The sequence below is a fragment of the Choloepus didactylus genome, chromosome 2 (genome assembly GCF_015220235.1).
Source record: "Choloepus didactylus isolate mChoDid1 chromosome 2, mChoDid1.pri, whole genome shotgun sequence".
NCBI classification, from domain to species: Eukaryota; Metazoa; Chordata; class Mammalia; order Pilosa; family Megalonychidae; genus Choloepus; species Choloepus didactylus.
Genome location: NC_051308.1, coordinates 184620046 through 184647432, shown reverse-complemented (window position 1 = coordinate 184647432; position 27387 = coordinate 184620046). Strand labels below are relative to the sequence as shown.

General features: G+C 39.7%; 1 protein-coding gene across 8 annotated transcripts in view; it reads left to right on the top strand.

Annotated features, from left to right (window-relative positions):
• Nucleotides 1–24489, top strand: part of NFIA (nuclear factor I A) — a 385493-nt gene extending 361004 nt beyond the window's left edge. For all 8 annotated transcript variants that reach the window (XM_037827066.1, XM_037827069.1, XM_037827070.1 and 5 more), the window contains one exon: nt 18564–24489. In XM_037827066.1, the coding sequence (XP_037682994.1) occupies nt 18564–18581 (18 nt within the window). In that variant the 3' untranslated portion in view covers nt 18582–24489. The remainder of the gene's footprint in view (nt 1–18563) is intronic.
• Nucleotides 24490–27387: the final 2898 nt, after the last annotated feature.

Here is a 27387-nt window from a genome sequence, read left to right as displayed (position 1 = left end):
TGGGCTTGTCATATTCTGGACATTTGGCATATCTAGGTGAAGCTTGCATAGGAGTAACCTCCAGGACAGTCTCTTGACTCTATTTGAACTCTCAGAGCCACTAAAACCTTATTTTGTTTCCTTTCTTTTCCTCCTTTTGGTCAAAAAGACACTCAGTCCCTCAATGGCAGGGTCAGGCTCATTCCCACATCACCAGGAAGGCTCATTCATCTTGGGGGTCCTGTTCTATGTCAGGGGGAGGGTGATGAATTTATTTGCAGAGTTAGGCTTAGAGAGAGAAAGTCCACATTTGAGCAACAAAAGAGGTTCTCTGGAGGTGACTCCTAAGCATTTTTAAAGGTGGACTTAGCCTCCTCCTTACAAACATAAGTTTCACTTGAGGAAGCCTCAACATCAAGGGCTTAAAAGTAGGGGGTTCCTAGGTTCACATAGCATGTGTTATGTCCACGCTAATCGATCCATATCTCACATTATCATCACTTAGCTGTACAATCCTCATCACTCTCCATTTTAAACAGTTCTCATGACCCTAAACATCTCGTAGCTCCTATCCGCCCTCAATTATTTGTCCCTAGTATTTGTGTAATACTAGTATGGTTTTCCTATTAATTTTAGTCCCTAGTATGATTATGTAGATTTTTCCCATATATCCTTCTGTTGTCAACTCTCTGCGCTAGTGTCATATCTTAGAAGTGTATCATGCAAGCTCCTATCTATATTTGTGGTGCTGATCTGTAGGAAACATGGCTTTAAAAAACCCCTTTCAATCTTATTCACCTTCAGTACAGCTCTGATACTTACAGTCCCCTTAACAAACAATCGTCACCCCAATCCATTACCATACCTTTGAATTCACCATCATTAACATATCTGAGCATATTAGATTATCATTCTCCCTTACCAGCTACTGTCTATCACTAGGTCCCCAATGTTCTACATTATATGACATTGATTTACATTGTTCAGATAGTTCATAGAAGTGGTAACATACAATTTATCTCCTTTTGTGTCTGACTTATTTCACTCAGCATTATATCTTCAAGGTTCATCCATGTTGCCAGATGTTTCAGAACCTTGTTGCTTCTTACTGCTGCATAGTATTCCATCATATGACATATCACGTATTGCTTATCCACTCTTCTGTTGAAGGACACTTGGATTGTTTCCATCTCTTGGCAATTGTGAACAATGCTGCTGTCAACACTGGTGTACAAAGGTCTGTTTGTGTCACTGCTTTCAAATCTTCTGGGTATATACCAAGAAATGGAATTGCTGCATCATAGGGTAATTCAATATCTAGTTTTCTGAGAAACCACCAAACTGTCTTCCAGAGTGGCTGTACCATTATACAGTCTCACCAGCAATAAATAACTGTTCCAATTTCTCCACATCCTCTCCAGCATTTGTAGTTTCCTCTTTAATGGCAGCCATTCTTATTGGTGTGAGATTTTATCTCATCGTGGTCTTGATTTGCATTTCCCTAATAGCTTGTGAAGATAAACAGTTTTTTATGTGTTTTTTGGCAATTTGTATTTCTTCTTCAGAGAAATGTCTTTTCATATCTTTTGCCCATTTTATAATTAGGCTGAGTGTGCTATTGTCATTGAGTTGTAGGATTTCTTTATATATGCAAGATATCAGTCTCTTATCAGATACATGGTTTCCAAATATTTTCTCCCATTGCATTGGCTGCCTCTTCACCTTTTTGACAAATACCTTTGAGGTACAGAAGCTTTTGATTTTGAGGCATTTCCATTTATCTATTTTTTCTTTCGTTGCTTGTACTTTGGGTGTGAAGTCTAAGAAGCGACCTCCTAATACTAGATCTTGAAGAGGTTTCCGTACGTTATCTTCTAGGAGTTTTATGGTACTGTCTCTTATATTGAGGTCTTTGATCCACTTTGAGTTAATTTTTGTATATGTGAGGAAGGGGTCCTCTTTCATTCTTTTTGTTATGGCTATCCAGTTCTCCCAGCCTCATTTGTTGAAGAAACTGTTATGTGCCAGTTTAGTGGATTTGGGGGCCTATTCAAAAATCAGTCAACCATATATCTGGGGGTCTATTTCTGAACTCTCAATTTTATTCCATTGATCAATATGTCTGTCTATATGCCAATACCATGCTGTTTTGACCATTGTAGCTTTATAGTAGGCTTCAAAGTCTGGAAGTATAATTCCTCCTACTTCATTCTTTTTCTTTAGGATGTTTTTGACAATTCAAGGCCCCTTTCCCTTCCAAATAAATTTGATAACTAGCTTTTCCAAGTCTGCAGAGTAGGTTGTTGGAATTTGGATTGGGATTGCATTGAATCTGTAGATCAGTTTGGGTAGAATTCACATCTTAACAATATTTAGTCTTCCTATGCATGAGCATGGAATATTTTTTCACCTATTAGGTCCTTTTTTATTTCTTTTAGTAAAATTTTGTCGTTTTCTGTGTAGAGGTCCTTTATGTCCTTGGTTAAGTTTATTCCTAGGTACTTGATTTTTTTAATTGCTATTGTGAATGGAATTTTTTTTTTTTTTGATAGCCTCTTCAATTAGGTCATCAGTAGTGTATAGGAACATTACTGACTTATGTGCATTAATCTTATATCCTGCCACTCTGCTGAATTTGTTTATTAGCTCACGTAGCTTTGTGGCCGCATTCTCAGGATTTCTCAAATATAAGATCATGTCATCTGCAAATAATGACAGTTTAACTTCTTCCTTTCCAATTTGGATACCTTTTATATCTTTATCTTGGCAAATTGTTCTGGCTAGAACTTCTAGCACAATGTTGAATAATAGAGGTGACAGTGGGCATCCTTGTCTCGCTCCCGATCTTAGGGGGAAGGCTTTCAGCCTCTCACCATTGAGTACCATGCTGGCTGTGGATTTTTCCTGTATGCCCTTTATCATATTGAGGAAGTTTCCTTCAACTCCTACCTTTTGAAGTGTTTTCACCAAAAAGGGATGTTGAATTTTGTCAGATGCTTTTTCAGCATCTATCGAGATGATCAATTGATTTTTCCCTTTTGATTTGTTAATGTGTTGAATTACATTGATTGATTTTCTTATGTTGAACCACACTTGCATTCTAGGAGTGAACCCCACTTGGTCATTCTTGTAATGTGCCTTTGGATTCAATTTGAGAATATTTTGTTTAGGATTTTTACATCTACATTCATTAGGGAGATTGGCCTATAGTTTTCCTTTTTTTTTTTTTTTGTAGCGTCATTATCTTGTTTGGGTATCAGAGTGATATTAACTTCATAAAATGAGTTAGGTAGTGTTCCTTTTTCTCAAATTTTTTAATGAGTTTGAGCAGGAATGGTGTGAGTTCTTTTTGGAAGTTTGGTAAAATTCCCCTGTGAAGCCATCTGGCCCTGGACTTTTATTTGTAGGTATATTTGATTACCGATTGGATCTCTGTGTCTGTCATTGGTTTGTTGAGGTTTTCTGTTTCTTCTTGGGTCAGTCTAAGTTGTTCATGTGTTTCCAGGAAATTGTTCATTTCCTCTAGATTGTCTAGCTTGTTGGCATACAGTTGTTCATAGTATCCTCTTATGATTTTTTTTTTTTAAATTTCTTTGAGATCCGTAGTAATTATCCCCGTCTCGTTTCTGATTCTGTTGATTTCTGTCTTCTCTCTTTTTAACTTTGTCAGTCTAGCTAAGGGTCTGTCATTCTCAAAGAACCAATGTCTGGTTTTATTTATTCTATTGTTTTTATGTTCTCCAGCTCATTTATTTCTGCTTTAATCTTTGTTATTTCTTTTCATCTACTTGCTTTAGGGTTAGTTTGCTGATCATTCTCTAGCCTCTTCAGCTGTTCAGTTAGGTCTTTAGTTTTAGCTCTTTCTTGCTTTTTGATATATGCATTTAGAAGTGTAAATTTTCCTCTCAGCACTGCCTTTGCTGCCTCCTGCAGGTTTTGATATGTTGTGTTCTCATTTTCATTCGTCTCTAGATATTTACCAATTTCTCTTGCGATTTCTTTTTTTGACCCATTGGTTGTTTAGGAGTCTGTTGTTTAGCCTCCATATATTTGTGAAATATCTAGTTGTCTGGTGGTTGTTGATTTCCAGTTGCATTCCACTGTAGTTAGAGAATGTGCTTTGAATAATTTCAGTCTTTTTAAATTTATTAAGACTTGTTTTGTGCCCCAGCCTATGATCTATCCTGGAAAACATTCCATGGGCACTAGAGAAGAATGTATATCCTGGTACTTCGGGATGTAATGATCTATATATGTCTATTAAATCTAATTCATTTATCATTGTTTAGGATCTCAATTTCCTTATTGGTTGTCTGTCTATTGTTCCATCTATAGAAGAGAGTAATGTACTGATGTCTCCCGCTATTATTGTAGACGTGTCTATTGCTCCCTTCAGTTTAGCCAATGTTTGTCTCATGTATTTTAGAGCGCCTTGATTGGGTGCATAAATGTTTATAATTGTTATTTCTTCTTGGTGAATTATCCCTTTTATTAATATATAGTGTCCTTCTTTGTCTCTTATGACGTCTTCGCATTTAAAGTCTTTTTTGTCTGATATTAGTATAGCTACCCCAGCTTTCTTTTGATTGCAGTTTGTGTGGAATATTTTTTCCCATCCCTTCACTTTCAGTCTCTTTTTGTCACAGGGTCTAAGATGAGTCTCTTGTAAACAGCATATTGCTGGGTCATATTTTTAAATCCATTCTACCAGTCTGTATATTTTAATTGGAGAGTTTAATCCATTCACATCAAAGTTATTACTGTGAAGGGAGTTCTTGAACCAGCCATCTTATCCTTTGATTAGATCTATTTTGTTTCCCTTCTTTCTTTTTTTTCCTCTAAGTTACCCTTACTAATACTCTTCAGTTCTGTGCTCTTCTCCAGACCTCTCTCTCCTTTCTTTTTTTTCTCAGCTGACACAGCTCCTTTAGCATTTCTTACAGGGCAGGTTTCCTGTTAACAAATTCTTGCAGCATTTGTTTGCGAAAATTTTAAACTCTCCTTCAATTTAGAAGGAGAACTTTGCTGGATAAAGAATTCTTGGCTGGCAGTTTTTCTCCTTCAGAATCTTAAATATGTCATACCACTGCCTTCTTGCCTCCATGGTGCCCGCTGAGTAGTCAGTACTTAGTCTTATGTTGTTTCCCTTGTATGTGGTAAATTGCTTCTCTCTTGATGCTTTTAGAAGTTTCTCCTTCTCTTGAGCATTTGACAATCTAATGAGTATATGTCTCTGAATAGGTTTATTTGGATTTATTCTATGTGGAGTTTGTTGGGCATCTTTAATTTGCATATTTCTGTCATTTAGAAGGTTTGCAAAGTTTTCCTCAACTATATCTTGAAACACTCTTCCTAGCCCTTTACCCTTGTCTTCTCCTTTTGGGACACCAATGATTCTTACATTTGTTTGCTTCATGTCCATTATTTCTCTGAGATCCATTTCAAATTTTTCAAATTTTTTCTCATTTGTTCTTTTTGTGCTTGAATTCAATTACTCTGTTCTCAAGTTCACTTATCCTTTCTTCTTCTCTTCAAATCTGCTATTGTGTGTATAGTATATTTTTAATTTGAGCCATAGTGTCTTCTATTTCCATAAAGTCTACTGCTTTTTTATTTTCTCTTTCAAATTCCTCTTTATGTTCTTGCAGTGTCTTCTTGATTTCCTTTATGTCTTTAGCCATTTCATTGAAGTTGTTTTGGAGATTTGTTTGTACTTCTTTAATTAATTGCTCCAAATTTTGTCTCTTGTGGCTTTTCTGATTTGTTTGGTTTATCCATATCTTCTAGATTCTTCAAGTGCTTTATAATTTTTTGTCAGCTTTAGGGCATTTGCATGTCTTGATAGGGCTATTTTGGGAACTGCAGAATTATTTGAGCATTTCTATGTAATTTGGTTGCTGGGATGCCGTTTTCCAATCCTACCAGCAGGTGGTGCTCTTGAGGCGCAGCTTGCTGGAGTGCAGTTTCCCTCACCTACCAGCAGGTGGAGTTCTCAAATAGGTCTTCCCCAAATTTCTCCTGTGCGGCGGGTAGAGTACCAACCGGGTGGGGAACCAGTGAGTGCACTCGTTCTCCATATGCACGGGGGAATACCTATCCTGGGGCTGCTGTGCGGGCCGAGCAGGTAGGTAGGGCGTCGGGTCAAGGGCACCCCGCAGGTGGGACGTGGGCCCTGCCTGCCAGTTCTCTGTCTGCCTTGCACCCACAAGTCTCTGGGGTGTAGGAGGGGCTCCCCATTGCCGGTATGGCGCCTCTGCCTTCCCCGCTTCTCACCGTTGCAGCCCCCAACTTCTCTGGAGGGAGAGTTCTCTGGAGGGAGAGAGTTCCCTGTTGTCTGACTGTGGAGGATCTCCCTCCAGCAAACTGTCAGTAAACCTATTCCGAGACATATACTGATTAGTTTGTCAAATGTGTTTGTCTCCACTGCTCACTCCCTTGCCCGGAGGCGGTTTTGCTGCTGCCAGAACGGAGGCCGTCCAACAGGAGCACACTCACCACACCCCTCCAGACTCCGTCTCTCCTCCATTTTTGTCGGTGTCCCCTCCACATACTGTGGAGGACCCTCTATGGCCGGTCACACCCCAAAACTGTGGTCTCTCGGGTCCTCCAGCCCCTTTCTAGTTACTTACACTGAAGAGAAGCCCGTTCTGCCTCACCTACTCCACCGTTTTCCCAGAAGTCTCCTCGATCCCTTTTTAACAAGAGTGCAAACTGTGACCCAGTTTAACCAGCAGCTCTGTCTGGCATCCCACATCTCCTCAGCCATATAGTTTTCACTTGGAACACATGCAGCATGTCGCTCCAAAGGGATGCAACTGCTGAACCTGGGCTCTGAGAATGCCACAATCCTGGAATTTTACCAGGCACAACTATCAGGAAAGAGCTCTTCCTGTATGGAGAGATGTTATACTTTAACTCTTAGACTTTGACTTGAAGTGAAATATACTGTTAGCATCACTGGTGTGCTGCACCTGCTTTAATGCTAGATGAACTCTGATTCAGAGAGGATCAGCAGAGTCCCTGGTACTGTGTCTCTGAGTCCCTTTCCATTTTGGTCCACTAGGATCATGGACTCTTGCTTCATGGAAATTGTCTTAACCTCAGTGGTCTGGGAAATCAGCTTTCTCCAGTTGGATATTGGTTTCCTGTGAGCTTCTCAGAATCCCTACTTCGCTTCTGCTTGGTTCTAAATTTTAAAAATAGCCATTTATTCCTCTTTGGTGCATCTTATTGGCAAATTCCTGAGATCTTTTTGACCTCAGAGTCCCCTTAGGTGTTTTGTAAACATAATATGAGATCCCTTCTAGGTTGGGGATATTTTTCTTTAGCTGCATTTCCAAGGCAGTAAAACAGTTTAAGCAAACCCTGGTTTTTATATTTGAAGAGAACAGATGTACATTGACCATTTCCACAGAGCTGAAAATGATTGCAGAGAAATTCAAAGTCATGACTATGGAATTCTAGAATGTACATCTAGAATCCATTACTCTCCTAGAAACTATAATTTTAGTTTCCCATTTAGGGAAAATTAAGAAGATAAAGTTCTCTCATTCCTGTCCTGTCTTTTTACTCTCTTTTTCCTTGTCTCCACAGTAGATCTGAGGGAACCTTTAATACTAAGTAAAGCTTGCTGCTGCCCAGCCTCTGAGTCCGAAATGCCTGAGAAAGCAGTACATATTCCAACTGTAAAACATTCCTTCACCAAGCCTTGGAAACTAGCATACTGATGCCGGCAGAGTTCAGAGGGAGCACATGTAAATGAGGCTCAGTTATAAACTCCTGAGAAGTGTTTTATTTAGTTTAAACCTGAACTTGAACTTGTAAACATGTTCATGGAGAACAACATGGAGAGGCCAATACAGTAGAAGAGGAAGCTGTATTATAGCTCAGACAATTCACATTCTTAAAAGGAAAAAAAGTCTCAATTTTTTAAAAATTGAACCATCTTCTAGAATAGCACAGTGGCATGTTTGCAAGGTATTTGTTATTGCAGAATGAAAGTGAATGTACATCATTTGAACTTTCCATGATTCTTGCAAAATAAACAATAGGATCTCAAACCCCTATGGTGGTTTAACGAGAGAAAGGGATATTTAAAGAGCCGATAAACATACAGAAGTCATCTAATCTGCAATTGGTTTTATTGAAATATAATAAAGTAGAAGTGGGAAACTGTTCCACACTAACACTTTGTTCCTAAATCTCAGTTACTGGGAGAGAACAACCAAGTGGGATTTATCTGAAAACAAAGTGAGAGTGATTCTGTTTGCATCCTTGATTTTATAAAGCACATTCCTTGAATCTGATCTTGGCTTGTGAAATCTGTTCCGTCTCTAAAGTCAATACTATAAAGGTAAAAACAAATTAAATTTTCTGTGTTAGAATGATATTACCTCTCTCCAAGAAACATAGATCTCTGACAGGGAAGCCAAGTGGCTCTATAAATCATTTATGTTATTTATATGTCCAAATAATTAATAAGTCCCTCCATACTGTTAATAGTGTGAGATCTTCACCTTTTCACGACTTCCTACCCACCCCACCCCCATCAAGAAACTTTCCTTTCACCTCTTCTGAAAAGATTCAGGAAGAATCTAATTATTTGCAGTATATTGCTTAGTTGTCAACTTAATCTACAAATTTAGAAGGAAATAAATCTGAAAGTAAAAAACATTTGCTGTTTCAGCATTTAAAAAAAACTTTCGTTTGAAACTGCAGACTCCTCCATGTGGGTTTGTTTTGCAAGTCACGTCTTAACAAAGACAAGTTTTGTTGCCATAAAGCTCTAAACCTTACTACATTTCCAGAAGGAGAAGGAAAGTACTGTTCAACAGTCCCTGGTTTGTGCTTTCTGGGGTGTCACATAGAGCTTTGGGCTGGGGAAACTGTTTCATTTTTATCTAGGGTAATTGGCTCCAATTAAACCTGGCCACATCTCTATGACTTCGTTGCCTTTCATAATGAATGCTGCCAGTATTTCAAAGTCATTCTGTGTTGTCCTGTTTGTAACTTCCTCCCCAAAATGCTGTGAAAAGTTGCATACTGGGGACTGTTTTGCAGATAAGTTAATTTGGGCCCCTTATGTCACATACATCTTTAGGAATGAGAATTTAGGTCTCTGATGCCATGACTTGGCTTTTTTCATGGTCAAGCTTAATCGTTAACCTCAGTGAGATACATGAACAGTTTTACCTCTGCCAATATCCCATCTACACTGTGGATGAGGAAAAGAAGACTCCTGGGGACTAGTAAAATCTAAAAGTAGGTGTTCCCCAGAAGGTAAAAAAAAAAAAACGTAATAGGAAGGGAATCTCTGCAGTATTAGCAGAGAGGTCTCGGGCCATTCCTAGATTCCCACAGCAAGCCAGTGACCGACCTGGGACTTGGACCAGGGCCCCTGACTCACAATCCACTCCTCAGTTGCACCTCACTCTGCTCTCACCCTTTATCCTCTTGAATATAAAAACTAAGGTGCTAGAACCTCATCCTCATTCTGTCCAGATTCTCCATAAGCCTTGTTTCTTTGGCTCACTGCAGAAGTCTTTCTCACTGCTAAGCAAGGTGGTTGTGGTTGCACTTCAGTGCTCTTCTTCCTTTATTAATGCACTGAGTGGAGTAGGAGGGAACAGGTTGTTTTTTACAGCCTTTGAGAATATAGGGTCTACCTTAATTCCTTTGGGGGGTTCAAGCTCAGTGGTCAGTGAGGAAGAGATGGCTTGAGGAATGGGAGCAGGCAGAAGAAGGGACTGGAAAGGAAAAGAGTAAGGACTGGGAACAGTCAAAAGAGGAGGATTGAAGGGGTAGGAAGCAAAGGCCTGTGGGCAGGGCCATGCAGAAGGTGCCGACTGGGGCAGAAGAGGCAAGAGGTGGCGGACGCCATCCAGGGTCTGAAGGACTCCTTGGCTGAAAAGGTTCATTTGGGAATTAGTTTGTGATTAAATGCGGATCTTCTGACACCACATTGCAGGAAGTCGCTGGGAGAATTTTTAAGATTACTTTGAACTTTTCACTTTAATGTTATTTTTCCCCTTATAGATTTTACCTACCTGCACAGTCAGAACAGTAAAATCTACCTGGTAGGTTCGTTGTGAGCCTGAATCATGTTTGGGATGAGATTTTCAGCTTTGGGGAAGAGAAGGCGTGGGGAAGCAGGCGGCGGAATGATTATAATAATGCAGCCATGCTCTGCTGAGCTCTGACCTGCACTCCCACGCCTCTCTTTTTAAACAAGAAAGGTTACCTCCCCGGGCCACCATTGGGCCAACCCCAAGAGTGACTGTCGGCACTTGTTAGACAACAGGCATTTAATTAAAATTGGGATCTGATGTGTAGAAAACATACATTTTTTCATTTCATAGCTCCCCGGGAAATCATATCCCCTTCCTTCCACACTCCCTCAATTCTTCCTCTCCCAGAAAAAAGAAACAAAAAGAGGCCAGGGGAAAGATTATTTTAATGTTGAAAATTAAAAATTACAAAGCACTAGGCTGCCTTCTTTATTTTTGCCTTTGAGGCAGACACCAGCTATAAGAAAGCCTTGTATTGTGTCTTCAGGCCAGAGCCAGCTTTTTTTATGGCTAACTTCCCATATGGGGAAGGGTTCATCCCATTTCAGGGCATTGAAATACAGCATTTAATGAATCTGTAACAAAAATCTTTAATCTTGCTTTTGTGCGATAGAAGGGGTTGCCTGACGTATTCTGATACTTGGTCGGACTTTGCAGCATAAAAAAAAACGAACGAATAATAAACACAGGGCCCATCTTGAAACATAAACCACTAAACACCATCGTCACTGCCTTTTCCGCAGTAGAGCCACCCAGCGCACTGTCTGTGCTCCACCCAGAAAATCCGGCAGTGCCATCCCAGCCAAAGAGATAGGAACTCTGGACGATTTCATCAGGTCGTCGTTCCCTTAATCTCCACGCTGCACCTCAGATCTCAAGCAGCTTCCGTGGCGCGGGCTCACTTTCATGGATAGAATCTATTTTTCATGAAAAAGCAGGAAATAAGCTGTCTCTTTCATAAAAAGATTTACAAAATGTAATCATTGTTGAAATATTCCCTTTGAACTGCCGTGTCCACGGGGGTCTCCGGCTCCCAGAGTCCTGCTTCATTAGAACCTCCTCACAAGCTTCTCCAGAAGGGCAGGTACACTGGTGGCGCCGGGCTTTGATGTCTTGAATGAATGAAAGAAAAGCACAATAAAAAAGAGCTGTTGATCAAGCATAAAATACTCTTTAAGCTGACAGAATAGCAGCGTTAACACACCCTAAGCTGCTTTTAGTTTTTCCCTTTTTTCCTCACATTTTCCTGTGCTTTGTGTACAGTGGGGGTTTGTATTTTATAAGAAGTCTCTGATCTATGTAGTATGCCATTCGCTAACAAAAACCAAAATAGGATTGTTTCTGTCCCACTTGGTTGCCTGACTACTCTCTCCCTCCCTCTTCTGTCCCCCTCACTCCCAGCCTCCACAGCGTGCAGTTTAGCCTGGCAAGGCAAAGGCCCAAATGCCTTTCACAAACTTGAGCCAATTCCTTTTGTGTTGTTGGTTTCACCACTCTGATTTTAATACAACAATTAAAGGCAGATTTTTATTTTCTCAAGAACTTTCTCTCACAACTGGGGAAATGGAAATGACACAGCTGCTACTTTTAACTTAGAAATTATATCATTAAATAAGAGAAAGCCGCCTTGTTGAGCTATAACTTTCCAAGGGAACTGGTCCTCTTTAGCTCTCAGACGGACCTTGAGGCCTCATGCACCTCTTAAAAGTTAAAGAACCCAGCTACCCTGACCTTCTGGGTTTTGGTACTTGCCCCTTTCCAGTCATTATCTCATTTAATCCCCGTAAACGCTGATAAAGTTATCTCCATTTCATGGAGTCTAAAACTGAGACTCAGAAGTGCTAACAAACTTGCCTAAGATCCTCCAACTAGGAAATAACGGTACCAGGATTCCTGTAATTCCAACTCCAGAGCACTAGCTGCCTCCCCTTATGCATACCCCACCCCCAGGACATCTTCAGAAGAAATATGAGTGGGCCAGAATACACTCTCTTCATCCAGGAGTCTGAGGTTTCATGAAGTAAAAGATTACTTGATGAAAATGTAAAGAGAGGCCAAAAAAAATTTTACTTGATGGAGAGGAGGGAGACACAAGGGCAAGTTGGAATATGGCAAAAGATTCCAACTTTGGAACAACAGTCAGAATAATTGGATTGCCTGTGTACTCTCAAGGTTTGGAGGTGCTGGATGGCTCATTGGGTAAAAAGATTAGTGTTTTCCCGTCTTGAGGTTTGAACCAAAACGGAGGTCTTGGCCGGGAGCAGCACAGTCACTCTCCAGGGAACAGTGGTTTGGACAACTCCTCAGTGCTTGTAGTAAGTAGGCAGCAGTCCATGTTACAAAACTATTGCACATGCTACTGACGCACTTGGCCGCATTTGGCCCCATTGCAACAGCTCTTCAGTCGGAACTGCCTGGGGCTGCTTGTGGAGACTTGCATCTCTCTAGGGAAAGCGCCTGTCATTTGGGGAGACGTGGACAAGTGGCATGAGCATGAATGTGACACAGCCACGCTGGAGGTAGCCACCCATTTATAAATGCTTTGCTTTATCCTCCTTGGGGGTAACTGACACCAGGCTTTGGAAACTTTGGATACAGTTTATTTCTTCCTTCCTTTATTCTAAGTACTTATTGAATGCCTGCTCTGTGCAAGACACTAGACTTACCACTCAAAAGTTTTCTTGGGGAGAACGCAGGTAATTATAGTTCAGAGACAGTGACAGAGGTGAACTCAAGAGCTTACGGCCCCAAGAAAGAATCCTGGGAAGAAAAGTCTTCTAATCTGAGAACTCAAGGACTAGGAAGTGTTAGCAAAGCCAAGGAGAGGGGTACAGCCTGTGCCAAGGCCCAGCAGGGAGAAGGAATTTGGCTTTGGGGGATCTGGATCTGGAAGAAGTTTAATACAGCACAAGTGTTGAATACAAGTGGTGAAAAGATGAGGCCACAAAGGTAAGCAGGGTCAATCATGACCCATTAATGTTTTAATAGTTTCCTGTACAATAAACAAGTCTTAGTTTAGCCTTATTGAAAACAGCCTTTCTTTAATTAACAAAATCAGACAAGAAAAATGACTGCAGAAATCAAAGCTTGAGGCTGGCAATACCAATAACTAACACCTGTGAATAGCATGGCACCCTTTTCAGAAGAAACCTATGTAAATGAATCACAGCATTCCTCTCCTGAAATGCAGAATTGTTCCGACTACAATCCTCTGAGGCTCCAAGGACAGGTACTGACTTATTCAAAGTTGTACACTCATAAATGGCAAAAGTGGAACACAATCCTGGGTCCTTTGGACACTGGATATTCAGCCTCATCAATCAACATTAGTTGGTAGAGATGCTCCTATGAGAAAAGCAAAGTGCCTGGTATCTTGAAGGGTATAGAAGTCTAAAATCCATTCCCTTCTTCCTACTTAGAGGGTGGGGACTGTATTTATTTTATTCATCATTATATCCCAGCAGCTAGCATATATAGCACCTAGCACAGAGTAGGCACACAGTACTTATTGAATGAGTGAATAAATTCCCAAATAGTTTATACTACTGTGAGCAACTAGGAGTACACTGAGAGGTCCTGTCCTTTTCCTTGGGGGTGTGGGAGGTTATCAGGCTCTTAGCAGATCATTTGGGGTAAAGAGTGGGCTTTAGCTCATTAAAATGAGAGCAGGAAGCCAAAAATGACTAACTGGATTAGTGTGACCCTGTGGAGGTAGCATGTCCTCAAGGTAGAAGTCCAAATGGTGACTGCAACTCATGGCATTGGCGTTGTCCTCTTTTGGGGGTGATGGGAAGGAAGTCAGGCCTGTTGAGAGGGGAGACCTCCCTGTATATGTATGTTTCCGTTTTATGTGTGTGAATGTCCTTAAATAACCCACCTTGCCTGGAGAAGAAAGCCAAGTGTCACACCCAGTTCTGGATTCCACATTAACAGCCTCCTTCCGCAGTGTTAAACTTTGCCCTTCAGGCCTTTTGTTGAACTTTTTAATTTGAAAAACAGATTCTGCTGCGTCACAGTCTGTTCCGCCCTCCCTGTCCCCTCACCCTACCCCACCCCCACCCTTTTGTTGGTTAAAGTAAAATATAACTGTCAAAACAGACTCGTTTTTCTTTTTGTTTCTAAAATATACATCCTGCCCTCTCAGTGAAAAACATATATAAAAAACCTTTTAAAAAGTCATGCACACCAGTCCGTTCATTATTTACTAAGGAGTTGAGTCTCTTGCCTTCAGAAACCTGTCTTGGGCAGCCTCATGACCAACTTTTGGAAAATGGCCTCAATTTTCTAATTGCTCTCCATGTGGCATAAGAAAGTAAACAGACTGGCCCTGTCAAAGGTACCTACTGCTATTTCAGGCTTCCTGTTTAAGATGCAGTTGGATAGATATTGTTTATGGTTCATAAAACCTGACTACTTTGAGTCTTCCAGCGTTCGGGCAGAATGGGATTCGAGCTTTCATGGAGCTGTAAATTAAGGGGCGGGCAGTGTGATAAAACTCCTTAGAGAACGGTGGGAAAGAAAAGTCGCGCTGCAATGGTTAAATGAAATTTTATAAGCACATTCAGTGTGGAGCTGTTTTGCATTACATGAGTTGAATACCTTAGAGACGCCACATCTGCAGGCACTTTATTAAATCCTTACTCAGCACTTTCCAACCTGATGAGATTACTTCTTCATTTGACTGGAGAAAAGGAAAGCTGAGCTCTTGTCCTGGCTGCAGATTTCTTTTGATGTTTCACCTTGAACACTGAAAGAGGACAATCACCACCACCCCCTTTCTCCCCCAGCACAGCCCAAACTGTAGAAATTGTGAATTAGTGGAGTAATTTTACTTAACCAAAGCCTTTGTGGGAGTGTGGATTTATGGAACTCCAACAAAATATCTATAGCTGAAAGTTTCTGAGGAAAAAAATAGATCAAAGCTCTGTGTTTACTTCCTTAATGTAAATGTATCAAGATAACATCATCCTATATTGTATTGTAATATTGGAACTCACTGTAGATAAGGGACAGAGATTCCTTTGTAGTCTATCTGAATACAGTACCTTAGATGAAGGGGCTGTAAAGTATGAAGGCAGAAACTATATGAAATATAAGCTTATGTAAGTAAATGAAGACAGTATTTTAACTCTCCATAAATGAATTTTGCCTAATGTGTCAGCATTTTCCCAAGTGATTTGCTATCTAACCCAACAATTTTAACAATCTCAGGTTTCTTTTATATTTTTCTTGTATGGCCCAAGAAGAAAATAAAATACTTAGAATCATTCTTCAATTAATGTTTTAAAATGTGCACTTCTTGCATAATAGAGACTATCAGAGAAAAAATGGGCTTTTCCAAATATTATCTTGTCCATTTGATGTTATGAAAGTTTTTAGAAATCGAGAGTCTTAACACGTGTGTGAATGTCATACTAATCACAGTGGTATTGTAAGTGTCTTCAGCTACAAACTTATCATGAGACAACTCGGTGAAATGGATTTTTAAATTATTATTATTGTAACTGTTTACCTGCCACCTCTGGAAATAAATGATTTAAGCAGAGTCCTCATTCCAAAAAAAAAAAAAAAAAAATTCCCTGTGTGGGTCCCCTGACCAACTATCCGTTTGGAAATCCTTGGTCAAGTAGCTGGGTTAATTGTCAGGAAGATTAGTGTGATGTTGAAATAAGGACTAATGGTCAAATTACAGGAGTGAAAAAAAGTTTAAGAATAGGTTTTGGTTTGGGCCTGAAAGGGTTAATTAAGTTTTTTTCACGGGCTATTAAAGACCCCCAACCCATGCTTCAGGAGTCATATTGACACCCCACCACAGGGAGACTTCAGCTCCTCTATTGACATGTTGCTGGTCAGAGCACAATAGCCTTCTGTGTCTGCAAATCATTGCTAAAATCATCTCAAGGAAAAAAAAAGTTTGAAAGCTTTAACGTTAGACAAAAGCCCAAGAGCTGCAGTGCGCAGCTCAAAAACCCAGAGTCAGCAACTTCTATTGATTAAAAACTAACCTTTAAAGTAACTCTGAGAGTGTGTGGTTAGCATTTAAATTTAAACATGTCATGAGTTGATTTGTGTTACTGAATACCAACTCAGAAGGAGTAACATTCACATAGCATTTTTTTTCTAATTCCCTTAAGCAGCTAAAGTATTTCATGAAATGTCAATAGGGCAGAAAGAAAAGGGGGAGGACCCCCCCCCACCCAATGCTGGACCTTGTAGTTTTCTTTCCCATGCAAATATTCACCCCCCAAAAGAAAAGTGTGGAGAGTGAAACACAATAATTAGTCCTTTGTCTAACTTTCCCAAGTGCCAGAGAAAGACAGATTAATTAAATATACAACAGTGTTGGTTTTTGGAGTGGGGGTCTTGCTTGCTGTGTAGGTCATAAATTAGGCAGAATAAATACTTCAATGTGTTTGCAGTGGGCCTGCTACGTCAGAACCACTGGAAGGTTGGTGGGAGGAGAGCGGAGGGTTTCTTGCTAATGATAGTCACGTCTGGGTCTGTCTGGTTGCTCTTAGCAACCAGACATGATGTAACACCAGGATGAACTTGAACTTGGGGGACTTGAAAAGAGAACAATAGACCAGAGCAATCAATAAAGCCTATTTCAGTGAAGGATTACAGAGCTGCTCTGGGGTAACCTTGTCTGCAAGGCACATACTGAATAGTAAGATGTGTGAAGAAACTTTTTTTTTTTTTCCTTTGCTTTTTAAGAGGAGTGCAGAGGCACTGCAGATTTTTGTAGTGCATTGAGGTCGCGTCCAGAAACTGTGGTACGGAAAACTGCTCCCCCTGCTGACTCCCTGGGTCCCAAGCGTTTGCTTCAAGAACTACCACGCGTGTCAGACTTAAGTCAGGGATTTCACAACTGACTTAGAAAGTGTGAGAACAGAAATTTTCAACATTGTTAGCCTCTCCCAAAGTTTGAGACTTTATTATTAAAGACAGAGCGCTGCTCCAAAATGGATCAGAGTCCACTATTTGGAGAGGACTACTGAAAATACAGTTTGGAGTTTGCCTCCCATCTCCTTACTGTCCCCCTCTTCTTTCTTTTGTCCAGTTTTAGATTTAGGCCGTTTTTATTTGCCAGGATGATTTCCTTTCAGGATACAAGAGACTTTATTGTGTTCCTTAAAGCATGTGGCCGAAGAATAACATCTAGAGGTATACAGGATGAGTAGTTTTTCAGTTCAGGCTTAGGTTTTGAAAACTCCCGTGGAAATCAGAGGTTGCTTGTGTGACCAGGAAATCTTATACCAGCCTCCATGTAGCTATCATTTAGCCATTTGTCCCTGGGACCAACGAGTCCTTGTTTACCTAATTGAATCTCTTGAACAAGGATGAGCCGTCACCTGACTTGAATCAACCCAAATGTGACCCTTTCTGATGCTGTCAACTCAGAGAATTCAGAAGCATTCACTTCTGCTAGAAGTTTATGGGTTTTTTGTGAGTAAACATAAATGTAGTAAAATTTGGCGGGGTATCTCTAGAGAAGAGTTGGCAAAAGCTATACATCTTTAAACTAACTCTTGGGTTGGTTAATAATTGGTCACTTTTTTAGCTAACAGGGAAAGGAATGGCAGCAGATGAAGTGACATATCACCAGACTATTGCTCAAAGGCAGTCATCTAAGAATTTATGAAAGGAAAAGGTAACTGGCAACTGGTCCTGGCAGGCATAGGGTAGGCTCTAAGAAAATGTTGGATGAATGAAAACATGAACAAAGGCTATGAAACACATGGCCTCATTTTCTCCTCAGACATCGTGGCAGCTAATAGGGTGAAATTTTGATTCCACATGATTATTATATGCCATTAAAATATTATTTTAGAAATATTGAGCTGAAAAGACTATTTTACATCATAAAATCTCTCATACACGTATAAAGAACTCAAGGCCAAGAGAAATGCTGTGACTTGTGCAAGATCACACAGGACTCCTGGCTTGGTGCTTTTTTCTGCTTTACCTCCACTTCTTCTTTTACCACTGTTGACCATATGTGCCTGTTAAGAGAATGTCTCAATAGCATCTTCAGGGCTTACATCTCATCTGAAAGGAGATGTTGTGAAAGTCATAGGAGTAGCCATTCATCAGCACTTGAAACCTCTCCTCTAACCCATCCTTCATTCATTCAACTCTTGTACATAAGACCCGTCTATATGCTAGGCACCGTGCGAGGCAATGATAACATGTCGAGTTCCCTTCCCTCCTATAGCTGCCCCTCATGACACTATAAAACCCAGATTTGTCTTTCAAGTGATCGTAAATACTTTATTGCCTTAAGACACTCAGAAGGTTGGTGAATCCCAAAAGAGACACCTAAGTGTAATTTCAGAGAAGTAAGATCAGTTTCAGGGTCTCAAGAATTACTATTGTTCATCATTCCTTTACTTTTCCCAGTGAATCCCCCTGCATCCCTCATGTAGACCCTGATTTCATTGTTGGGAGGACAACTTCTAAAATATGTTATTGTACAAACTGCACTTCTAATAGTACTTCTATTTTTCTGTCTTCCAGTCCTGGTACCTGGGATAAAAGTCGCAGCATCCCACCATCCACCAGACAGACCACCTGACCCCTTCTCAACTCTGTAACATGGACGCAACCTCAACCCAGCGCGGTTACAACTTCACTGTCAGTGGAAGGGGAGAAAAACCGATTCAAATCAACTTGTACATGGAAACAGCAAGCATTATGGTCAAACAGCAAAGGCCATAACCTTTTGGGATTTTTTTTTTTTTAATACTTTAGGAACTGTTGTAATTTTCTCATATGGTGCTGGAAATGGTTGGGCTTTGTAACATTTGAAGTGTTTCCATGGTAGCGTGAGCATTAGGTGATGTGGCTAGAGGAGGTCTACCCCTTGCTCACTGACTCCCCATTGTAACACACTTCCCTTACGGAGCCTGGCTGTTTCACAGTATTTCATGAATTTTCCCACACAGGTGTGCTCCTCCTTGAGCAATCAGGAGGCACATGGAGAACTAAATCTTTTGTAGTAACTGAGATCTGCAATATATAACTTACGGGACAGTCAAAGGGCAATGTTTTTTCTGTAACATATTGGGAAAAGAAAATGCAGTTATAGTCCTTTTTTTTACTTTTTCTTTTAGTTTGGTTTGGTTCCACAGTCAGCAGTTAAGTGTATAACATGGCCCGCAAGGACAATGAATCCACTCATGTTGCAGAACAATTCTGAAAATGGCAAACTACTACTACTACTATTCAGTTTTTTAAAAGTTTTGAAATGCTGCACTTACATTTAAAAGAAAAAAAAAACATTTTTTTCAACAATTTCAACAATGACACAAAAATTCACATGGAAATGGGGAAGATGGTCTGTTTTGACAGAAACTGACAGGAATCAATCAAAACAATCGAATTTTGAATTGAGTAAAGTGCAATTTCATTGGATAGCTAAATATCTTTGTAAGATAGAGATTGTTGAAAATTCTATTTTTGTTTTTCAAGTCCTTCCACCCCAGGACTCTAAATTATTGGGGTAAAAAACAGCCTTGCAAGAAAAAGGGGAGCTATTTTTGCTTTTTATGTTTTTTATTGTTAAACTTGTATCCCTTTAAAAACTGAAGGAAAATTTAAAAAAAAAAAACAAAAAAACAAATCTAATGGTGCTTTTACCACAATATGTTAACTACATTAAATGCTAATTATTTTCTGTTATCAAAGCACATAACTAAAACAAAATCATGGTATCTGTTAATTTTATAAGCTGGAAGTCACTATAATGGATTACGCCAATTCTGAAAATTTTTACATGTATCTGGCAACATAGGATTTATCAGTTATCAGACACCTCATTGTTCCAGAGATTGTCCAGAAATTTTAAAGACCTTTGCATCCCTGAACTGGGCTATGGGAAAAAATAATAATAATGAAACCAATACCAACACAAATGCTGGTGCCCATTCAGATCAAGGGTACTTGTTCAAGGAAAAAAAAATGTTTGCACCCCCAAATGTCCTGTATCTTATGTTAAAAAAAAAAATCAAAAAAAAAAAAAAAAAGTGCAAGTGATTTTTCTACCAGACAGCGAAGCACCCCTTTGCTTCCCATGCAACTTCAAGAAGGTTTCCTATACTATACATATATATACGTTCTGGTTGGCAAGCCCCGCTGATCAGAGAAAGTCTCTGCATGTTCTAGTGTTAGTAACTAATTTTTATATAGTTAATGTAGGATAAATAGAGTGCATTAAGACACAATATTGTAATCCCTACTCTAGGCACTTGCCTTTAAACTATGTTTTTCAGCCCTTCAGAAGGGTTCTACTACTGTCCTATACAATCAAGTAACTGAAATTCTTGGGAAGACACTTTGCTCCTCATCTTACCCCCCTAAACGATGTTGTTTTGTTTTGTTTTTTTTCCTTAATTTGCACGAAAACAGAAATTCCATATCAATGTGCCTTGCCCTGGATAGCGATTATTTGTGGAATTGTTGCACATGCTCCTCTATTGAAAGGGGTTTTTCCCTAGTCAAGCATTTGGAGACACTTTTTGTAAATGTGACTTTTATGTCAGCCATCGTCAGTTTTGACATCTAGAACTAATTAGAAAGTTAGTTGTTCCGCAGATAGGAGTAGTCTTTATTGTCCTGTATGGTCAGTGGCAGTGCTATTCTGAGATCTGTAGATGCTTAGAATATCAGTATTTTGGATGTTGCTGCATTTTACAATTTATTTGGAGTCTTCCTTTATCCCCCCCACCTCCAGATATATGAAAATATGCAATACCTGCTTATATCATGTAGAAAAGCTTAGTGATTATTAATTTTTCTTTTTTTTTTTATTTTTTTTATTTGACCAAAGTCGGTGCTGCACTTGACGCAGTGTGTTTTCCGTGTTTGTCTTTGTACTTTTTTGTGCTTTTTGAATGCACGTGCGCAGGAAGGGCTCCTCTTAGAGAAGCAGTCAAACTGTGAAGCACTAAGCTGACCCTGCTTCAAGCAATTTTGTTTTTACAACTGTTCCTTTCACAAGCAAGCCTTAAAAAAAAAAAGACAACTTCCTTTTTCTTCAGATCCCACACCCCATTTTTCTTAGCAGACTGCAGTCAATCCACATTCAATAAAAAAGTATATAATGCCCATTTTTATATGCACGTTTTTAAACTTCCAAGTTCTGAAAATTGTTTACTGGTTATCTCTATTTAAGGAAAAAAAAATAAAATAAAACATTTTGGATTTTCATATGTGTCTGATAAGTGGTTGAATAGTCGTTTGGAGCTGTTGTATGGTGTGATTGTCAGTGTATGGTGTCACTTCCTATAGCCAGCCAGCATACTTTGCCTTCCCCTATAGCACTTAGCTGGGCATTACTTTATTATGACATATGTGCACTAAAAAAAAAAGAAAAAAGAAAAAAAAAGAAAAATAGCAGCTTTCAGTGCTTCACAGTGAAGGGAAAAAAGCCTAGACAAACATTTTGTCAGAACCTTGCGATAAGCCAAGGTATTACCAGTAAATTGGTTGTACATACAATAAAATTGCACCCTTTTTTTAAACAAAACAAACTAAGCAATAGTTTGGGCAGTTTTAGTTGTTTTTAGTGAGCATGTTGTAGTCATGACTGCAAAGAGAGAGAATAAACTGCCCACTCAGAAGATATGTAATTTGTATGTTGTATAGTTTTATTGATTACACTGATTTATTCTACCCTATTTTATAATGCAGGACTTTTGTAATGTTGTTTAAATGAGGAAAAATTTCTGTCAATTTAGCCTAGTGAAATTTCTGATGGTTCATTATAAAGGCAGCATTCATAGAATTGCTTTTCTTTCTTTTTACCCCCTTTGGGAACTGGATTTAAGTTTAAAACTTTCCTGTTTCCTTTTTTTTTTGTAAGTATTTAAATACAGTTATTTTTTTTTTCTCTCAATGGTATAGCATATTCCTATACTTGAGAAGTATAGGTCTACTGAAAAACCATTGTAAATGGACGTTACAGGTATGCTGTATTTTTGAAGGTATTTTGTTGTATTAAGTTTGATGAAGCTAAAATTAAGGAACTCTGAACAGATTTGCAGGAAAAGAAAAATGTTTTAAAGGCTTTAAAACATTAGGGAGGCAGTCTAGGGTGATAACGAACAGGGGTTAAGTATTAAATACACTAAGTTACATTTTTGTTCATGTTTCATAATCCAGAAAGCAGCAGGAAACTGTAGTTCAGTTGTGATCAAGCAGGAGAAAAGAAACACTACCAAATGAGTATGTTTTATTTTTTAGCTTAAAAGCCAAGCAGAGATGTTTGAGGAAGACTTTGCTACCTGGGGGTGCAGACAGAGACTAAGAGCTATCAGCATTTGAAGGCCCAGCCGTAGATTTTGAGACACATTTGAATTTTTTCTTTCCTGTCAAATGGCATTAACAATATTAACAAAGAAAAGTCCTTCAAATAACTCTGTGTTCTTTCTTTGTCTGGGAACTAAAGTCAGAGGCACAAACACTAAATCTTCCCATTTTCCTATATAACTTTTTCTTCTGGCCCTTCTCCCTGCTTCCAAAACGTTCCTCTTCTGATCATTTGCAGGCAGAGGCCCTCTCCCTAATGCCACTCTATTCATCCCAGAGCTGTTTTCTTTCCTTTGAAGTTGGAATCAACTTTTCTGTTTCTTGGCACCCTGGCCTGACAGTGTCAGCTCGCCCCCACCCCCACTCCCGCAATCAGGTGTGGGCTGTAGGCTGGCAGGCAAGGTAGACTTCCCGAAGCTTGTGTTACTGGCTTCCCAAATGTTGAAATGTAAAGGAACCCAAACATACAAGAGTCACGGGATTCAGTCAGCCCACAGGAATATGCAAAACCCATCTCAAAAAGTCTTTCACTTTGTCAAACCCCTGTCCCGTCCCTGTGTGCTTTGAATTTTGTAGTTGCAGTGTCATCAAGTAGTTGCAAAATCTGGACAAACAAAAGCAGTTGTTTTCCTTGAGATTTTTGGTTTTTTGGGGGAGAGGGGTTTCTAATATACTTTTGCATCATGTCTCGGGAAGTTATCTTTTTGTTCGTCGTGGTGGTGGTCTCTTTCTCTGTTTTCGTTTGTTTCTCGTTTTCTTTTTTCTTTCTTTCTTTTTTTTTAATTTGTAGAAGGCCTCCATAGAACAAACTTATAACACCACCGGCATGATCACGTAAGGAGAGCTTCAGTGGCACCTCTCAACCCACCCTCCGGAGATCTGTTATAAGACAGTCTCAGAAAGCTGCACTGCCTGCTGGGCAGGGCTTTCATTCAAACTAGCTCCCAAGGCCAATTTTGTCTTGAAGTCAATGCATGTATTTACTGTTTGACAGTAAACCCACTCTGCCTTCTCCACGTCCAAGGCTGTGCATTTGTCTAATTAGTGTCGTGTATGTTTTCCTTTTATTTTTTCCAATAAAAAAAGCAGTGGGATGAAAATAGCTTTGATATATAGCAGGTAACATTGAAGCTATTCCATAGCACTTAACTGTAGTGAATACTGTGTCACCAATTCTGAAATCAATTTAATGTTTAATGCAAATCCATTACATGGTGCTATTACAGGCTGACAAAATGATTTACACAAATGTGACAACTTGGGCTCAATTCATTCTGCTTTCCAACAGTGTAAATGCATAGCAGTGTTTATCTGCATGAGAACTATGCACTAATCTATCTGAAGAAAAACTATATCAACTTTGGTATCTACTTTCCGTTTACTTCAATCCTTGCCTTTTTGGTCATTGTTATAATGCCAGCTTTAGGACAGAAAGAATTATAAGAAAACCAGCATAATACCTGATATATTAAAATGTAGTGCCTGTGAAATCTGTATTATATTGCTCTTCTGAAGTAAGATTTTTCTACACCGGTAGCCTTCGCTGTCTGTCAGTCAGGACCTTCTGGTATAGGTGATGTAAAATAACCGTACAATATTAATGCATGCTATTCCATAATGCTTAGTGAACTGTATGAATATTACTCAGAGTTATGTTAGTCATTTTTTCTGACTTGGTTCTTGTCAGCTAGGTTTAAAGGTATTTCACTGAGAACGCAAATTCTGTCTTTTCTTGATTTCAGCTGTTTTCAGTATTTTGGAGGTATACATTTACTTAAATTCAGTATTACTTGTGTTTTTTTTGGTTTTGTTTTCATTTTCTTTTTTCCTAGAGGACAAGCATGGGTGTTTGATTTTAGAAATCAGTGCCTGGTGAGATTTTTGTCTCAAAACTACCATTTGAATTTCATGAAGTCTGCTACGAAGACATTCTAAGAACATTTCAAAATGAGGGACATTTTCTCTGACCCTCCACGGAATCTATGCTAACTGAAGTGGTTTCTTAATGGACAGAGTGTTCAGCCAGGTACCCATGCTTGATCCGTCTTCCCATCAGACCTCCTCATATTAAAAGAAAAAAAGGAAAAAAAAAAAAAACTTTAAGAAATCACGTGGCTATTTAGTTTCATGCACAGTTACAATATTTTCTTCAAAAATAAAACTGTACAAACTTTGGGCCTGATTCATAAGAAAAAGGTGTTTGCTATTAACACGGGATTTTTTAATATACTTTTTTGGGTCTAAATTTGAAACTCTACTTGCTTCCCAAATTAAACCAGTGTTATTACTTTTTTTTCCCCCCAAGCCAGCACCCATCTCTGCCTTTTGTACCCCCAAAGGGTTACATTACCCAGGTTAGGGGGACAGGGAAATGGGGAGCAGATACCAGAAATGCTCAGAAAGATAAGGGAGACCACCCACAGTTGGTGTGTGGGGCGGGACCTTTCCTGGGTGCCAGGCATCCTGAGTTTGACATGTGGATTCATTATGCTATTTGATTAAAAAATCAAAATTTCCAACATGTGTCTGTACCACAAGAGTGTATGGTGGAAGTGCTACCTCTAATCTAACCAGAGCACCTTCATGGTGGAAAACACCAGGTCATACAATGTGAACTTTTGTACTCTCTACAAGTGGTTTCAGGGACAAATAGTGTCCATTGAATTGATATTTTTTTTTCCTGCTGTTTTTATCTTCAATTTCTCAAAATGACAATAGCCTTTTTCCCCTTTGATTCTATTTCTGTTGTTCTTATTTTAAATTTTAAATTTTTTATTTTTTGGTAATACTCTGTAAATTAGAATGTTTTTTTTTTTTTAAACATCTCAACCAAAGGTCACAAGGCCACTGGTTACATTGGGATGGGCATGTGAGAAAGCCGGCCAGCTCTGCTCTTTTCTCCCTGGTCTCAGAGCATCCTCTCTCTTCACTGCTAAGGCATTTGGTAGTGTCACCACAGAGATACTAAATAGACCAGGAGCTTTATCAGGTTGTAGGCAGTCCTTTAGGAAGACTGTCGATGGCAAATACCCAATTGCCCCTCCCCCCAGCCCTAACCTCTCACCTAGAACAAGGTTCACCGGGAACTTTTCCCAATACACATGGAAACCTGTCCACTCAAGATACCTCGTTTTTTTTGTTTGTTTTTTGTTTTTTCTTTTTTCATTTCAAATTGGGAGGGGAGGGGGTTGAACACTTCTAGTGATGGCAAGAGATCTGTTGTGAAATTAAACACCACCCGTGTTAATAACTTGGTTTGAAATTTGTTTTTATGAGCCGGGCCCCCTGTGCCTCTAGTATACTTGTATTGACTCTCATAGTTACCCTTTTAGTTTTACTGTGTTCTGTGAAAATTTGTAATTGGTTGAGAATCACTGTGGGCGTCCATTCTTATTCAACTAAATCTCCACAGGTTTTTTGAGCTGGTGTGGATTAGTTTAACTCTTGTATTCAACCATTAGTGCTACCACCTTCTCACATTACAATACAATTACTGGAAGCAAGTACTGCATTTCCTATGCAACAAAAAAGGAAAAATAAAAAATTGCTAATGCTATGGAAGCTGTGTCATCATTTGCTTTAAATCACGCATGCGGTGGTTGAATCTGAGCAGCAGTTTTGGGTGTGGACTGGGAGGGTCCCCCAGAAGATGGTTTTTCTGCACCTTGGAGTTTGCCTTGGCATTGACACCAGGCATGTAACAACCTCTGTGGTGTTCTAATGGCCCGTAGTGGGTTTTGTTTTGGTTTGGTTTTTTCCTTCTTTACCTGCGTAGACAAATACAGGATTTAACACTCAGGTAGTGCATACTATGTGCTGGACATTGTTCTAAATGCTTTGCATATTATGCCAATTAGGGTCAATCAGTAATCAGGGATAGGGTCCAAGAGGGACTCAAATGGTGGGAGTTGGGGCTGGAGAGCCCTAAATTAGACTAGATAATAATAACTATAGAAATCAGACACCAGTCCTGGAGCTGGGGAAACAAAAGGGAAAGGTTGGATTTATCAGACCTAGTTGCTCAGAGGAGTTGCCTCACAGAGCTGCTATTTGGATCCTTACTGAGGGGAGTCGCTGTGAGGGTGGCGGGCACCGCAGGCGGGTACTCGGACCTCTGAGGGGTCGTGGGGCTGCTGGTGCTTGAACCACCGAGAGGGACGCAGCCAGTGGTGTTCCATCTTCTTGCTTCTGAGGTGGTGCTGGGATTGTTGAAGGAGCTGAAGGCAGTAGATGCAGAAGTCCTCTGCTGCTAGCGCATCATGGACAGGAAACAAAACAGCAAAGAAGTCCCTTCACCACCTCTTTCCTCCTTCCAGGTTCTTGCCATTTACTTGGAGCTAATGGTAGGCATCTGGCAAGGGAATCTGGAAAATGCCATTAGGAAAATATCAGCCCCAGCACCACAGAGCAGAGTATAGATGGGTGGGCTGGAGAACTGGAAACAGTAAGTAAATAAGCAGCACACATATCTTAATCCATTTAATCTGCAGTAATCCTGTGAGATAGATACTGTTTTTATTGCCGTTTGGCACATGAGGAAACTGAGGCAGAGAGAGATTAAATAATTTGTTCAAGATAATACAACAAATAAGTGGCAGAGTGGGATTCAAATCCCTGAAGTCTGGCTCCAGCCTCCATTCTATAGTCTCCACAATATATTGACTTTCAATTTTTTATTCCATAAATATGTATAAGTGCCTACTATATGCCAGCAACTAAGCCAAGGCCTAGGGATAGTAAATAAAGACTGGGCCTCTACTCTTAGGAAGCAGTCTACCAGGCAAAATAGGCATTATTCAAATAAACACAGCAACAAAGGTGAACAGAGTGGCACGACAAGTGCTATAAAGGCTGTACGTTGCCATTAAAGCCTACTGAGACTGGTGAGAGAGAGAGGTTCACCAGGCAAAGGGGGGAAGGAAGAGTGTTCTGGGCAGAGGGCACAGTGTGCCCAAAGACCCTTCACCTCAGGGGCTGAAAGGCCTGTTTGGATGAAGAGGAGAAAAGGAGACGAAATACAGTACAAGATAAA